Here is a 16,264-nt window from a genome sequence, read left to right as displayed (position 1 = left end):
GAACTTCTCCCTCTCAGCTTTAGAAAAGCAGGAAGCATGTTGACAGTTTCATGCGACAATTATTTCCTGCCTTAGTGCTTGGTTCAACTGGGCAGGTAGAGAAAGACAGTTGATGAGAGGCAAGAGCTATAAGTAATGCGTGACAGCCATAAGCACCCATGCATGGCCACATTAGACATGTAGATAGGTAGAGATGTACAGGCACACAGTGTATGTGGGTGCACACCATTGACACTTCCTACAACTGTGGCTGTAGTGGCAGCGTGTTTAGAGGGGAATATGCTGTTGTGTGGGGCTTAGGTGCCAGGGTGGGTTTACATGTATACAAGAAATAGCCCTCCTGTTTAAAATACAAGAATGTCCAAAAAGATTATTGATACAAAAACTAAAGAGTTTTCTCCTGTGTAGCTTTGGATTTTTCCTTCTCTGTTTCAGTCACCTTTGTCTTCAAGTCTGCAGTGGAAATGCATTACTAAATCATGATGTCAGTGTACATTATGTTTAAAAAGTGCTAAAAAAAGCAAGAATAGCAAATCCAAGGGAGAAGGGTGTGCTGCCGTCTTGGTCTTATTCCTTTCATGTCAGCGCAGAATGCTCTCTTCATGCATTTATTTGCACCATGAAACTAGCAGAAAATAGCAACAAATTTGAATTTAGTTTATGCTATACAAGTGAGTAATGCAGGAGCCTGTACAGCAGTAGTCTCCATTTTTGTCAACGTGTAGAGACCTACCTGAAGCAGCAGTGTAAAACCAACTTGTTAGCTTTTTTCTCTAAAGTTACCTAGTTCTGACCAGCTGCCTCAGTCCTTAGCTATTTTTTCATTACAAGTTTGACAGGTATGTTTGGAGTGAGAGTCTGAACTGTGTGAAGAGGATGAAGCTGGTCTGACTCTAATAATATGGTTTTTATTTCTGCTGAGGAAAGAGTGGTGACTGCACACAAGCTAGGTGTTGCAGACCATATTTTTATATAAATAAATCCTGTAGAGTTTAAACAGGAAATCTGGAACTTGACTGTAGTTCTGCAAATATATCTCCAAAATAGGGGACCAAGATGATCAGTTTGTGCAAGAGCATTACAGGAATTGTGCTGAGGAAATGCAGTGAGCAACAATTAAGTGCTGCTGCAAGAGATGTACCTGCTTTTAGCTGTGCTTCATCCGCCTTTGAGCTAGTGAGAGATAAGCAACTGCAGGACTCTCTTCCTTCAGCACAAGAAGACTCTGCTCATTGACTGCTTATATCCACTTCTGCGCATAGCTTCATCTTTATTTCAGATACTGTCAGATGCTAACGCCTGACTTTCCTACATCAGGAAAGGTCAACCAGGAGAAAGACTCAAGTGCTGCTTCCAACTTCAGTGTAGAACATAGACTTTGCAGAGTTTTTTAACATAAAATATGGCCTTCAGCCTGTAAAGAAGGCTTGAAGCCACTAGTCTCATAGTTAAATTAGCTCTACGTTGTATTTGCCTTGGCTTGCCTGCTAGCTGATTGACCTGCCTCATATTTGTTTCTAGATATTATAATGAGCTGTAACATCTTTACCAAGTTCATCATTGCAGGAATTTTTATTACTGAGCCTCAGTTGTCTCTGGAGGCATTAGGGGCATGTTTTTCTAATGGTTACTGGTCAGAACCAGTTCAGAATACCTTCTTCCAAAGCCTTGACCACAGAGGAGTTCTGTGGCAAGTATAGGAAAAAATCTTCCTCAAGGGTAAAGTAGTTTAAGTTATTTGGAATTTTACTTGTTATAGTGCTACCAATTTATACTTCAGAGCCACTGGGTGCATTATCTCCTTTCCAGGTATCTGTTCAGCCTCTTAAGCAATGGATATCACTCTTCTGCAGAAAAAATACAGAGAACTTTATCTTAGTTTCCATGAAATCTGAATTTCTAGATGAGTATTATCATCTCTAGATGAGTATAGTGCGAGGTGTCCCTGCCCATGGCAGGGGGTTGGAACTAGATGATCTCCAGGTCCTTTCCAACCCTAACTATTCTATGATTCTATGATTCTATTTTTACTTTTATCTTTGGCTATTGGTTATCACCTTTGGTAATTCTACAGAAAATTGTTGTGTGCAACAAGCACACTGTTGTAGTTAGCAGTTTCTGCTATTTTCTTGTAACTCTGTGCATGTGTTTAGATGTATGATTGTGATTCTGGGTTGTCATGTTTACGTGTGTGGTGGGGACAGGTTGGATGTCAGGGATATGCTGGTCACTGAGAAGGGTGACCATGCAGTAGTTGGTTTATTTCTTAGGCCAGTAGCATTTGGAGGCTTCAAAGTGAGTCTCTATACTAGTATGACCTAAAAATGAGTTTAGTATAATGCAAACATCAGTGGCATCTTTTGAAAATAGCCTTTAACCAAATGCAAGACTCTGCAGAAAGCTTGTTTTCTTTGAGTATAAATACTGTGAGGTTTCTTCACGTTTGTGAGACTAAGAAGCACCATTAGCCTGTTTGCAGCAGTGGATTCAACATCTAGTGAAGAAAAAGCCTGAAAGGTTTTCTCATTTTTCAGTGGGGCTTTTTTTGAGCTGATCCTTACTTACAGGAAACGCGATGACTCTAAGTTTAGTACAAGGAAACCTTTTTTTCCTCTAATACCATAAAATGACAATATTGAGATAATATTTTCTCTAGAAATAGATCCCTAAAAATAAACCTACAGCTTCCTTTTGGCAGTGATTACAAGTATTTGAACATAAACAAATCTCTGGTTTCCACTCGGAACTTGACTTCCTTTTTTGTGTGTGTGAAATCTTCGATGTTTGGGACCTTTGCTCTGCAGTCATATCTGGTCATCCTTGATGTGGGTGGCTTCTTGACATCCTAAGTCTGAAAGCAGAAAGCTGGGCAAAGCAAAATTGAAGCCAGTTTTGTTTCTCTTTTGATGGTAACACTTAAAAGTGTTCCTCCTTCCCCACAAAACCTATTCTTTTGTGCCTTTTGTTGTTAGAGGCTAATTGATGTTCTGGAAATGAACTTCTGAGTGTGTTTCGGTGCATCCTCTCCCCTAACAGTTCAGGGGGGAAGCTTGGTGTTTTGGCTCAGCTGATTAGTTTTCCATGTCACCAAAATGGTGAAGTTGGTGACTTCAAATTTTTCTCTTAACTTCTGTTCTAGAGAAACTATAGCTTCACTATTTTTCACTTTTTTTCTTGCTGAAATTTAGAGAGTCTGTGGTCCTTGTTTTGGACTTGCTGCCTTCAGTTAATAATAAAGTAGTTATTGAAGCATTGCAGCCAAGAGTGAGAATGGAAAACTAGCTATCGCCCACACATCTGGAATAGCTTTCAAGTAATGTCTTTTGAAGCCTCTAAGTCAGGTTCCGATATTATTGAAGCTGAATTTGTGCAGCTCTTGCATAAATACAGGAAGTCATCACTGTAACTTACAGCTAGTAGCTCAGCGAGGTGTTGCAGCTGTTACCTTTTAAGGTGCATTCAATCCAGGAGGATCCCAGTGTTTTCAGTAATCTCTGGGGGTAGAAGGGTAGGAGTGAGCGGGGGATATAACTGTGCTCTTAATGAATCTCAGGGGAACTGAGTGGTGAGCAGCTCCCATGAGACTGGAGGGGGCTGCAGAGGCTGACATATTGCACAGTACTTTGGTATGTACAAGGGGATAACTCAGCTGGTCTTGAAACTGATTGGCTGTAACACTGAGAGCCTTTCCAAGCAAAGTTTATTTGGGAGGAAAAAAGGAGAGGAATTAGCAAAAACCCATTTTAGGGACATTTGTTCTCCTTAGGCTTCTTCTGTAATGGAGAAGGAGGAAAGTCTCCAGGGAGAAGAGAGAATGAGTGCTGGAGACCAGTTTTATGCCCTGGGCCAGTAGGGCTATATTCATGATTGTATTACGAAGTGCTTGGGTCAGAAGGCCTTTCTGAGTTACTGTGAAATAATGGCATGGAAAGAGTTCATCATGTTGTAAAATTAATCCATATGATGCAGTTGTGTAGGAGAATGTAGGTCAGAAACTGAGGACCTAGCATAACCTCTTACTGAAAGCAAACAAACAGAATCCGACCACCCTCTCCATGTGGGACTGGGAAGACTTCCAACAAATCGGGAAGTTTAGATTAGATATAAGGAGGAAGTTCTTTACTGCGAGGATGGTGAGGCACTGGAATGAGTTGTCCAAGGAAGTTGTGAATGCTCCATCCCTGGCAGTGTTTAAGGCCGGGTTGGACAGAGCATTGGGTGACATGGTTTAGGCGTCCCTGCCTATGGCAGTGGAGTTGGAACTAGATGATCTTAAGGTCCTTTCCACTCCTAACCGTTCTATGATTCTATCTATATTAAGTCTTGCTGGCAAGAGTCTGAAATCTATAGTAAATGCTGAAAGGAAGTCTTTGCTGGAGAGCTGCTCATCATGAAGTCTACTTGCTGGCAGTATAGTGGCTTATCTTGGTGAATAATTAAGTCTAACAAAAGTTGTAAGGAAAAAAAGGGGTATTTCTCATTTTTTATGAGACTCACCTGTTTTGCCATATTTATAGATGAATTCTTTCAGTCAAGCTGTTTCAAGGATGTTACTGTTCCTTGCTCCACCAAGTGGAATTACAAGTATATAATGTCTGAATTGTAAGTAGCGTAATACTACATCTAATTACTGTCCCTTAACTCCAAGTTGCGTGTTAAGCCTTGTCTTTGCAGGGATGTTATCAGTGTGAACATCCCACCGTGACTACCACCAAGATAATAGTGTTGATGTAACTTCCTGTGTAATATTGATACCAGTACCTGATCTCTAAAAGAAGAACAGAGAAATATTAATATTCTGGGAATGACTTCAGGTAGTGTGAAACATTTCCAAATGACAGGTGACAAATGTAATTTCTTTTTATTATTTTTTTTTATTTTTATTTTTTGGACACATTCTCACTTTTGAGATCTTTACTAAATCTGGGACACTCACTTTCAAATCTGTGGAATTTCTTCTGGACTCCTATCGTGAACGGTAAAGAAGCATAACTTCTGCTTAATTACCTGCACATTTCTCCCTCCACACACACATTTGCTACTACTGTTTTCAGTTATGTTGCTGCAGCTTTGCTGAAGGGGCAGAATTAGAATTGAGCAATTTCTGCATGCTATATAAATCTTCAGAGCTAAGAAGAGGAGAGAGGGCAGGGACAAGAAATAGTCTTCATGACCCCATGTCTTGCTGGCATGAGGTGTTTGCACCAGATGCTTTTTGGCTGTGTTGCCTGCGGAGGAGAGATGGGGCTTGAAGCTTGTGCCCTGTGAACGCTGCCACGCTGTGTTTGCTCCTGCCCTTCATCTTGGTAGGCAATTGCAGTTCTTACCTATTGTGTTGCCTGTTGGGTTTGTGAATCTGAGTGGCGTGTGTTCAAGCCTTTGAGTTTTATCTCTTCTTTGCAAGGCCCTTAGCTTGAGTTAGCACACATCTTATTCAATGTTCAAAAGAAAACAAAAAGGAGAGGGTGAAAAAGCCGTTACCTTTTCACCCTTTGGACTGCCCATTTTAAAAACTGTCATTTAAAGGTGAAAATACATGGCTTCAAAGAAGAGTTTTATTTCTCTTCCCCCCCCCCCCCCCCATTTAGGTTTTTGGCATTAGCTTGTTTACCAGTCTGAACAATTCTTCAGCTCTTGGCTGTGACTGAGGGCACTGATGTGTTTCCTGGCTGTGGAGTTCAGCTTGGCAGAGGGAGGCCTTTATGCCAAGCGGGGCTTTGATGTATGAATAGAAAGGAGGATCAGGATTTGAAGCAAGGTTATCTCTGAGATGAGGAGAACCTGTTTGCTCTAAGTGGTTGGTTTAGGTATTTCAGGTGTATGTATTGCTGTTAAGCCTTATGCAGGCATTGGTGGGATGTGGTGATTATTTAACTGTTTAAAAGCAAATCCTTAAGGAGAAAAATTATACTGCCTTTGCATTAGCATGTTTACAGCAGGTATAATTTAACATCGTCAGCTCAGTTCAAACAGACTGGGAATTTGGCTGCCTGTACATGTGGGCTGTTTAGTCGTTTTAATTGTCTTCTATTGAAGTCCTAAATAGTAATTTCTTATCTGAATAGAGCTGTAGGGAATGGGATGAGGGTAAACAGGAAGAAAACATAATTACATTGGTTTAAATTCACACCACAGGTCACAGCAAAATATGTCCTTGTGTAAACAAGGCTTGTGTTTGTCCATACAGCTGGGTTCAGCTGTGTCCACTGCTGACATCCATTGTCAGCAACACATCATTTTTGTAGTATAGCCAAGGCTTTAAAACAAAGATGCTAATCAGTCTTGTTGCATAGCTCAGTGACAGAGGTGGCATGATACTGATGGACAAAGCAAAGTGCATTTTAGCCTTGTGTAGCAAGAAGAGGCAAGAATATTGGCTGATACAAGTATTTTTCTGTATTTTTGTTGCCAGCTGCTTAAGATTTATAGTGAACCCAAACCATACTTTCACCAGTCTGGAAATACTGTTTACTTTTTAGAACTGAAAATAATTAAGAAAATTGAAACACCTTGGCAAAACCTTTTTTTTTTTTTTTTTTTTAAGATAATGCTGGCTTTTGTGAGTTGTTGTTTATTCTTGTAAATACTGTTGTTTATACTTGTAATTAACGCATTTAAAAGGGAGTTTTCATATTTGGGAGACTCCTAGGTCTTTGCCTTGGGTGCTGCTCTCAGGTAGGAGTAGCAAAAGCTATACTACCTGAGGGAGGGGCAGCTCTCTGGTATTATTTGTGGTAGCATTTGTAGAATAAACTCCTTTTTATTGCTGCTGGGGGAAAATTAAAAGCACAATGACAGCTTTTTGGTGTTTGCAGAGGATAGATCCAGGTCCGTTTGTGTAATGTGCTATAGTTGTATACCACTTCTTCAAAACTGCACTTCAGTATGCCTTACATGAAGACCAGAAAATAAAGAACTTAAACCCACTGTAGACCACGGCTGCGTAGCTGAGGTTGCAACAGGAACTGGAAAAGACTCTTCTATTGGACTTCGCAGTTTGACGTGCCAAGTTAAATTTGGCCTTACCCTGTTACAGCTTCTCTAGTGTTACAGTAGGAGACATTGCAATACAATGATTGACCGTGAAGTGTTGAAAAATCATATCCAGGCAATGGAGAAGGCTGCAAGCTTAATCTTGTTTCTTTGTGATTAAAAATCCTCAGTGGACTTCAAGAAGTACAAGGTCTTTCTATATTTTTGAGCTACCCTGCTGTCAAACTGTTTCATGTCTTGCTTCTCTGGCAAAGAAAGAAGCTAACTCTCCAGCTTATGCTGTAGCTACCATAACTGAGAGAGAGTCATGCACCATCTTCCAAGAAGGTCATTGCCCCAGCCATTTCCCCCATGTCATTAGTATAGGAAATGCAACAGAAATTTCTTGTGAAAACAGGTGCTAAGGATGTATGCAGTTTAGGATGTGATGAGATGTTCCAGGGGGATTGGTCTGGGCAATGGCTTCTTCTGACTGGAAAGTCATGAACTGTGTTGCTTATGTTTTATATTCATATGTAAGGCACATGGAACAGTTATACTTTTAAGTTTTCCAAATGAAAACACCAAACAGGCTATAATGAAAGCTTGATGCAGCTTCCACATGCATCTAGAAAGCTTTTCCCTCTAGCATTGCTGCCACACTGGCACTCTTAACTCTTCCTGTTGGAAGCATGGGTCTGTTGAACCCAGCCCAAATAACTCGGGGTATTTATTTACAGCAGAATGTCTTGGTTTGCTTTGTTGTTTTATTTTTGGATTTTGTTTTTTCTTCCAATGGAAACCCTACTTTCTGCAGATAATGTCCGTTACTCCAGATGCTTTTTATTCTTGTGACTGTGAGGGATATTGTAGTCAGCATTTTCTTACCCTTTATCAGCTTATCTCTGCAGTGATTCCTCACAGTGATCCAAGGAAACCCAGTGCTTTATTAAAAACTGTATCAGCTTTTGGAAAAACATGTTCATCTTAGTAAACAATAACAAACACACACATGCACACTCTTACTGCATTTAAAATCAGTTGAAGATGACTGCAAGATTGCAATATCCCTTTGTTGTTCCTTTTTGTAGCGGTATCAATTGAGAACTTCAGTACTCAACTTCAAAACAACTGATGAAAGTTTCTGATGAACCAAGTATTGTTACGATGATCTCCTTTGTCGCTCTTCTTTGCTTTTCATCTTTTTCCTCTATTCTCTGGGAATTTATTACAGAACAGTATTGAGCAATGAAAAGAGAAAAGTCTTTATCCCCACCTTTGAGAATAACTCTGTGTATTTATATGGATATTCCTTCGGTAACAATTCAGAAGTTAATTCTTAGAGTACAGTTTTGCTAGCAAAAAAAGCTTGAATAAAATTACAGTTGCTTACAGAACTCCCACCTTTTAAAATGCAGTTTTAACTTTTACAGTTCTCTCTCTGGTAGAGGCATCATTCAGTATATGTCAATTCCCCTAAAGCTTAATTAAACTCTTTGTAGAACAAAGTGTTTCCTGTAAGGAAAAAAATAACAACAGCAAAACAAACAAGCAGCAAACAAAAAATAACCAGAATATAAACCAGTATTACTTTGGAGTTTTTTTCACAGGGCTTGATTATATTAAGAAAGGATTTGCATCCTTTTTTTGAGATCAGAGTAGAATTTAGACTTGTTTGGCTGCTTTATCGTGATTCACACTCAGAGTTACTGGTTCTGGTACTTTGGATATTTTTAGGGTAACATGCCTTGCTAATCCCTGCTAGGTTGCTTATTACTGTTCATATCACGTTCCAAACAAGTAGTTGGAGCAACAGTGTATGTAAGCATTACACCTGAAATTACACATTCTCCTTTTTAATGTAACGGTTGTCAGCGCTTTTTAATCTCTTGTGTTTTCGGTGTGATGAGAACTGTACCATGCCAGGCAGGGTCTGGCAGCATAAACAGAGTGAATACCTAGCTTTCAGAAATAACTGCTCTGAATAGCCTATGAATAATTTTTGTCTTATACTACCAGGGGAAGAAAAATAGTAGGTACAGTAACAAAAGGACTGAACTAATTGAGTAACAAATTCAAGCGTTTTAATGGATGTGGGAGGACTGGATTATTAACGGTCGCATTAGAGAAAAACACTGCACCGTCTGTTCTTCTCGAAGCTTATGGCTGTGTGTTTATAATAGAGACCACTTATCCTGAGGCCCATGTAGCTTGCATTGGAGAGGAAAAAAAGGAAGGAAAAATTCCTTGGCTGTCCTTTCAGTGGCAAGTTGCTTCACTTCTGCCAGCAAAACCTGATGTCTCTAGTTCCAGGATGCTTTATGGCAGGGCCCATGCCTCTGCCGAGAAGGTTGCGTGGTGTCTCCTTCATCAGAGTTCAGAAGCTGTTATAGACTGTCACTGGGCATTGATTACGAGTTGGGGGTTTAGTTTGTTTTTTAAAATAAAGACTTAAGAAATAGAAAAAAGCAGCAGGATGTAGTTCACCCAGCTGAATCCCACAGATTTGGTAAGGGGTAGAGTTGCTGTTGCTTGAATTTGTTGGCTGTGGTTTTCTGTGCAGTCATACTACCTATATGTAGTGCTAGGTGGTACGATTTCTTCAGCCTCTGTAGACTGTTTTACTTTCTGCCTTCTAGAGCACAGTATTAACCCCCCAAACCTCAGTTTTGTTTTTATCATGTTTTTATCGCTTTTCTAATTTTTTCCTAGTTTTCTGAGTCATTGAGAAGAGATCAGTGCTTGGTGTTTTGCTGCTGCTGTGATATATTTTTCTCCTGTAAGATTTAACTGGGATAGGTCTTTCCTCTGTCATTTAGTACCTGCTTTTGATGATGATAACTGTTATTCCCTCACCTCCACTCACTGGGTCTACGGGCCCATCATGCAGCAGTATGGAAGACTTCTGCACTTTGTTTTTGCTGGTGTTACATGCTAACTAAAGACTGAAGTTTATGTCAGATCTCTCTATCTTTTTCTTTTTTTTTTCTTTTTCCTGGCGGTAGAGTATCATGTAACTTCATTGATGAAAATTAATCCATTTCACTTATTAGTTTGACAAGCCTTTGTGCTTTTCCTGCTGCTAGCCATCTGTGGACCTGGTTTTGGCACTGAGGCAAAGCAAGAGATCATGACATAGCTTGCATGATATAAATTGCATTAGATCAGCTGTGTATGTGGACACTGATTTCTGCTGTACTTAAAACCAGTTTATCTTGTGTTAGTAGAGGTGAAGGAAATGTTCTTTTTTGATTACAATATTTAAATATTGGTGTACCTCTTGACTTCCAGATTGCATCACAACGCATAAGCTCAGTGGATCTTTCATGCTGCAGCCTGGAGCACCTGCCTGCCAACCTGTTTTATAGCCAAGACCTCACTCATCTCAATTTAAAGCAGAACTTCCTGAGGCTAAACCCCAGCCCATCCACAAGCAGAGCGCTTAGTGAATTACAAAGGTAAAGTGCTATGGTTCTATTAGTTTTCCTCTGCCCTTGGAGCCAAGTGACCACTGGTTTGCAGGAACTTTCCTGAGAACTTATTACCTCCTGTTAGGGAGGATTGTCCTGGTTGTAATGCTTCAGAAATTGCTTAACTCTGTGTGCTAGAAACAGACTAACTTTTGTAAGAAACGTAGTGTTTTTCTTGTAAATAGAAGGCTATTTTCAATCCAAATGCAGTTTTCAGGATGCACTGTTTTTACCTACCCACTGTAGTTCTTCATTGATTCATGTCAAACCAATCTGAGTTGGTGAGTTGCACATGAAAGGACCAGGTAGGAACAGTACTGTGTGTGACTTTACTTAGCTTTTTGTTACTCCCAAGTAAAGAAAGCCCCTGATTTAATAAATTCCTGTCTTCTTTCTATTCTGCTCAGCCCTAATTCTTCCTCCCTAATAACTGTGACCTTCCAGTTGCTCTTTCCACTGTAGCTCACCCACGAATGTAACAAATGGATAGATGGCAGCACAATTGGTGATCTGAATGATATAGTATGTGGAATCAGCAGCCTTTCTGTGTTGAGAAAGATGAATGTTTCCATACTGAATTTCAAACTTTGATTTTAATTTCAGTGGTAACTAAATTGCAGAGTAGCTCAGGATTGTGTTTGTGGATGGCCCTGTTCAAACAAAATGTTTTAAACCACATTTCTAAATCCTTTCCTCTTTGACAAACAGCTAAAAAATAAAGGTGGATTATGCGGGCTGTTGTATTTTTATATAACTCCGATTGCATTCTGGAAAAAAACCCAAAAAATTTGGCATGATGGAACATGAATGAACCCAGCAGGTCTGCTTCACTGACAGAGCAGGCAATTTCCAAGAGCTTATGAGCAAGTCTGGAGAGGAATATTGGGTTAAATAGTCTGTGAATGTTGGTATGTGTCTCCAGATAGCACGTGGAATTTTAGCATAAGTTAGGTGAGGAACATGGAGAAATAAGGAATGTCTTTATTTTAATGAATTTTAATAATTTTTCCTTTTTAAATATAAGAAAGTGTACGGGACGTACTTGATTGTATTTTGTCCATGTACATACACCTAATTCTGTTTGGGATTAGAAAGCATTTATAAATCATGTGATGGGTAATGTTCATTGTGTTCTCTTGGTACTGCACTTGTAGGGGCAGCTGAGGAGTCTTGCTTGAAGTTATTTTTTTTTTCTCACTAATATGAGCCTGAATGTACAGGAGTAAAAGAGTTCAGGTGACCAAATAAAACTCCTGGTTTTTGAGATTCTGCATCAGGAAAATCTGGAGAAGTGGCATGTACCTGCGGTGGTGCAAAATTGGCTTGTTCTTCTGAGAGCTGGTCCTATTCTGTCAGTGAATCATAGTTTGCTCTGCCTCCTTTGCTTTGAGCTTGTCAAGAAGGCACAGGAAAGGTCTGTGAACCTCTGGAGCAAAACCAAAAATGATTTGGAAGGTTGCACAGCACTGTTTCAGTGGATCAGAGCCAGTGCCTTGAGAACTCCTGTCCCCTCGTGCTAACCTTCTCTTTGCCACTGCTGATGTCCTCTGCCCTTCATCCAGCACAGGTGTCATCACTCAAGCAGTGAGTAGCTGGAAGCTGCTGCCACTGTTCCTATAGCTATGTTAGTGGAAAGGGCTACATGATGTGGTAGCTCCTACTGAGGAGGAACCCTGATGGTTATCTTTTTGCCTCCCAACAGCAGCAAAAGCACAAGCCTGGCCCTGGAGTGCTCTCCCAAGCCATGTTGCTTCCTGCCCTAGGAAACACAGTGCCAGTTTCTCCTTAGGATGGGCAAACTTGAGTTTTACTTGTTCTGGCAAAAAGCCTTGAGCCAGCTTCACTGCTACTGTAAGCCTGCTTTTTTCTGCAGTGAGTAAATACACGAAACCAAGAATCTAGCAAGAAAGGAACCACTCTATCTTTTTGAAATTATTAGTGAATCCCAGTATGAAAAAGCATGTGTGAAGTAAGGGAAGATCAGTCATTCCTGGGAACACAAGCTGTCATTTGTCTGACTTTTTTCTTTTTTTCCTTTAATGTTTCCCCCCCCCCCCCCCTTTTTAATCCAGTTTCATAAAACCATTTTCAGATTTTTGGGGGGGTTGCTCAAGGTAAAACTTGACTGGATAAACCAAGAGTCTTTTTTTCTTTTTGTTCACCCATGTTCTTTCAAACCACTGCAAAGCAAGTACAAAATCTCTGCTGTTCTGATTTGGTACTATTGGCTTTTATACCAAATTCTCAGTTGCTAAATTGTAGCTGCACACAGGGCACAGCACCAGTGAATCAAGCCCAGAAGTATTTAAGGCTGCAAAATAATGTACTTGGATGTTGTGAGCAAAATGCATTGGCATTTACATAGCTACCCTTCCTGGTACAATTTTTCATTAAAATCTAGTTAGCAAGGCAGGCTAGGAAAATTGCTATAAACAGCTTCTGGTGCTCTAAATAAATCACTTTATGTGGTAATTTGACAAGTGCTCATGAATGGTGGATTTCAAAATAAGAGGTATGTCAAAGGCAGAAGACAATACCAACTTTTCAGCTACCCACTGAGTAGACTTAGAAGCAGCTGGCTTATAGTAATGAGATGCTGACATATGCACTAGCTTGGCAAGTACCGTCAGGAGTGCGTTGGGGAAAAAACAAGAATTCCAACTTCTGCTTATGCAGTTACTTCTTTCAGTTGTTAACATCATGTCATTAATTGCATTTCTAAATAAAATGTTTAGAACTAAATTGCTGGTAGCATGTGAGATCTACAGAGCTGTAGATAACACTTTTTTTCTAGTAGCTACATTTTCACTTGCTTTACTGTCCACTCACACTTTGGATTCTATTGCTGTAGATAATTTGCAGCTGTGAACTTGTGTAACTGAACTGTTCAAATGATGAAAAGGTATATACAATTACCTGTGTTTTTTTCCCTACTTACCAGGGAATACACTTTCCATACTAAGTGTAAAATAAGCAGCCTGAAAATTCATCTGTTTTAAAAACAAGCAAACAAACACCCCACAGGAAATGCTGGTACTTGTTCTTCCTCACATTAGCTTTTCTAAAATTATAGGAAAGGGTGCTGTCCTTTCGGGGAAGAGAGGCTATTCACCATTTGAAAGATTGCCCAGCTGTTGGAGTATTAGAAGCGGCTGACATGTCTTGTGATAATACCCCCATTGAGTCAGAATTTACCTTAAAACCCTGTGTGTTTTAGCTCCTGTATACTGGAAATAGAGTGACTGAAGATATGCTTTTGTCTTAAGTTGTCTAAATTTCATTGCTCATACTCTTTAAATGTTGGTTCGTAGATATTTTTATTTCTTTTAACTGTAAAGAGATTCATATGTACGGTGTGTTCCCAAGCCTCGCTTGCCCCTTATCTACAATGCAACTTCATGGTTTTTGTTCTGAAATGCAAGCAAGAGTTCAAGTTTACTAGTTTTCCAGAGTACTATTGCTCTAGGTTTGAAGCGAATAAACAAACCGTAGTCTTTATTTACTGTTGCTCTGCTTCACTGGGCTAAGCATGCTTTATATATGCTTTATATATGTAGTTGTTTCAGTCAGTGCTACTGGAAAACTGCTGGCATCAAGAATACTGTTTGCTTGTTAATACTGAAAAGTAAGTTTTCAGTATGTGGATTTTTAATGTTAGCCTGTTGCAGATTAAAAGTAAAAAAGGAGAAAGGAGGGATTAATAAGCCACAGAGTTTGATAAACAAAGTGATGCTTGCCAATTTTATCTGAAGAACAAGGTGTTATTCTGATTGTGGTTGTTAGTTATTATTGGTGATTATATGGATTTTTATCTTAAGATCAGTTGGTATATTTTCTCTCCCAGAGCCTCTTTAGAAATTAACTGCCTTCTCTGGTGTCTCAGCTCACACTCTTCTGGGCTAGTGGCAGTTTCTGGAAGCTACATCTGTAAGATACAAGAAAGCTAGAGGACTCAATTGTTGATGTGTTTCTGAAATCCCTGGCTATTTCCAACTGTTGGATAGATGTTTTTATCTGAAAACCCAGAATTTGGGGGGATCTTCAGTCTAAAACCTCTTTAAAAACCTGTTTGGAGGTTCCTCAAGCTAAACCCTCCTTACAAACCTATTGTGCAACAAGTGTGTAATTTGGCTGAGAGAGTACTGAGGTTCCCAGATAGGAAGGGGGGTATTAGCAATTCAGCTGTGTGAACCCAGCAGAGAAGCTTGCTAGAAGTCAGGGTGGGATGTAGTTTGATCCCAGCTTGTCCCTAGAGATTGAGGAGCAGGGAGGGAAGTCTCCAGCTTGACACTTGGTCTCAAAGTGCCTTGAAGTGCTCCTTGTAATTAATTATTGCTAGTATATGAAACTGAGGTTAGTGGAGAAAGTTGGATGGATGGATTGATGTGTCAAATGTACATCTTTGCTCTTGCCAGGCCCCACAGAGCACTGAGAGTAGATGCACTGGCAAAGATAAGAGCTTTCTCCTTTTTGGGGGATGGCTGTTTGGTTTGTTTGTTTGTTTGGGTTTTGTTTGGTTTTCAGGATGGTCTTCCGGAAAAGAATATGCTTTTAGATGCATACATTTATTGAAGATATTTAAATGAATCCAGCTAACATGAGGAGTATACTACCACAAGGAATGGAGTGCCATTGCATGCTTCATCGTGTGGGAAGGTGCTGGGAGCTTTCTCTCACACTGATGGTCTCAGGGAGCCTTGATTTTGTAGTCATTTCTTCTCTTTTGCTTGAAGCTGAAGACTGAAGCTTATCCTTCTTAGCAGTAGAGCAAGAAGAAGTTGGCCTGCTACTGACAACCAGGGGTCTACTAGAAATGAACTCCTTCCAGTGTTTGCTATATTCTGGTGCTGCGTTTATTTTCTGAGTTGTGTAGCCTTGGACTTTATTTTTTTTCCCTGGTTTTAATACTAAGAAGAAACTCAGAGTACGTTCTTTATGTAACTTCACTGCTTTTGTTTTATTCAGCTTGTAAAGACATTGAAGGAAAAGTTTGGTTTTGTTAGTGCATCTTTCCAGATCTTCATGACTGGTTGAGTTCTACATAGCTCCTGTGTACATTTCTGAACTCAAGCAACTACCCTCATATGAATACTCAGCAAAAATCAGTGACATTTGATTAAAGAAAAATAAATTGCAAAGTCATGTCGCTACAAGTGACGTGAGTGAGGAAGGCAGCAAAACTGGTTTAATGCCTGAAACACAATGGATTATTTTTGTTCCTTTAAATTGGAGCAGTGCACGCCTTAATAGTGGTAGGAGACAAATAGATGGCACTGAGAAATATGCTATAAAATAACATTTTTAAAAATAGGATAGTCTAAAAGTAGAAATTGCAGTTATTAATCAGATTCAGTTTATTGGAACTATTAGGGGAAGTACAGCAGTATCTCTTCCAAATAATGCTTCAGAAGTAGTGAACATATTTATGGAATTTAGTTATTATCAGCCTACTCTGATTTACTTGTCTATTGCTTTCTGAGATAGCTTCCAAAGGAAGGGTTTTATTTTTATATATTTAAAAATGGGCTTCAGTTTGGAAGCTCACCCCTAGCTAATTTTGTATTAAAAACATAAACTTCCAATATAGAGAAGGAGAATATCTTTTCACTTTTTTCTAGGGATTTTGTTCTTCCTCTGAGGATAGTCTTTTCCCCCTGGTGAACCAGTGTGCACTAGGTATGGGCAGAAATGGAGACCTGCAAAGTACAGTAATGTGGGTTCAGTTAATTTCTACTTACAGAACATACATTTTATTTCTTCTTGTCTTTATGGTCTTCTTACTAACTACGTAATAGGATAAAAGCTTTATTGATGTCTTAAGT

The 16,264-nt window shown here is 39.6% G+C and overlaps 1 protein-coding gene across 1 annotated transcript in view; it reads left to right on the top strand.

Annotated features, from left to right (window-relative positions):
* PHLPP1 (PH domain and leucine rich repeat protein phosphatase 1) overlaps positions 1 to 16,264 on the top strand; it is a 141,384-nt gene that overhangs the window by 82,125 nt on the left and 42,995 nt on the right. The window contains exon 4 of the mRNA XM_065667509.1: positions 10,264 to 10,430. Within this exon, the coding sequence (XP_065523581.1) occupies positions 10,264 to 10,430 (167 nt within the window). The remainder of the gene's footprint in view (positions 1 to 10,263; positions 10,431 to 16,264) is intronic.

This window comes from Lathamus discolor, chromosome 2, assembly GCF_037157495.1.
Source record: "Lathamus discolor isolate bLatDis1 chromosome 2, bLatDis1.hap1, whole genome shotgun sequence".
Lineage (NCBI taxonomy): Eukaryota > Metazoa > Chordata > Aves > Psittaciformes > Psittacidae > Lathamus > Lathamus discolor.
The sequence above is the reverse complement of the archived record's forward strand: the minus strand, read 5'-3'. Positions and strand labels throughout refer to the sequence as shown.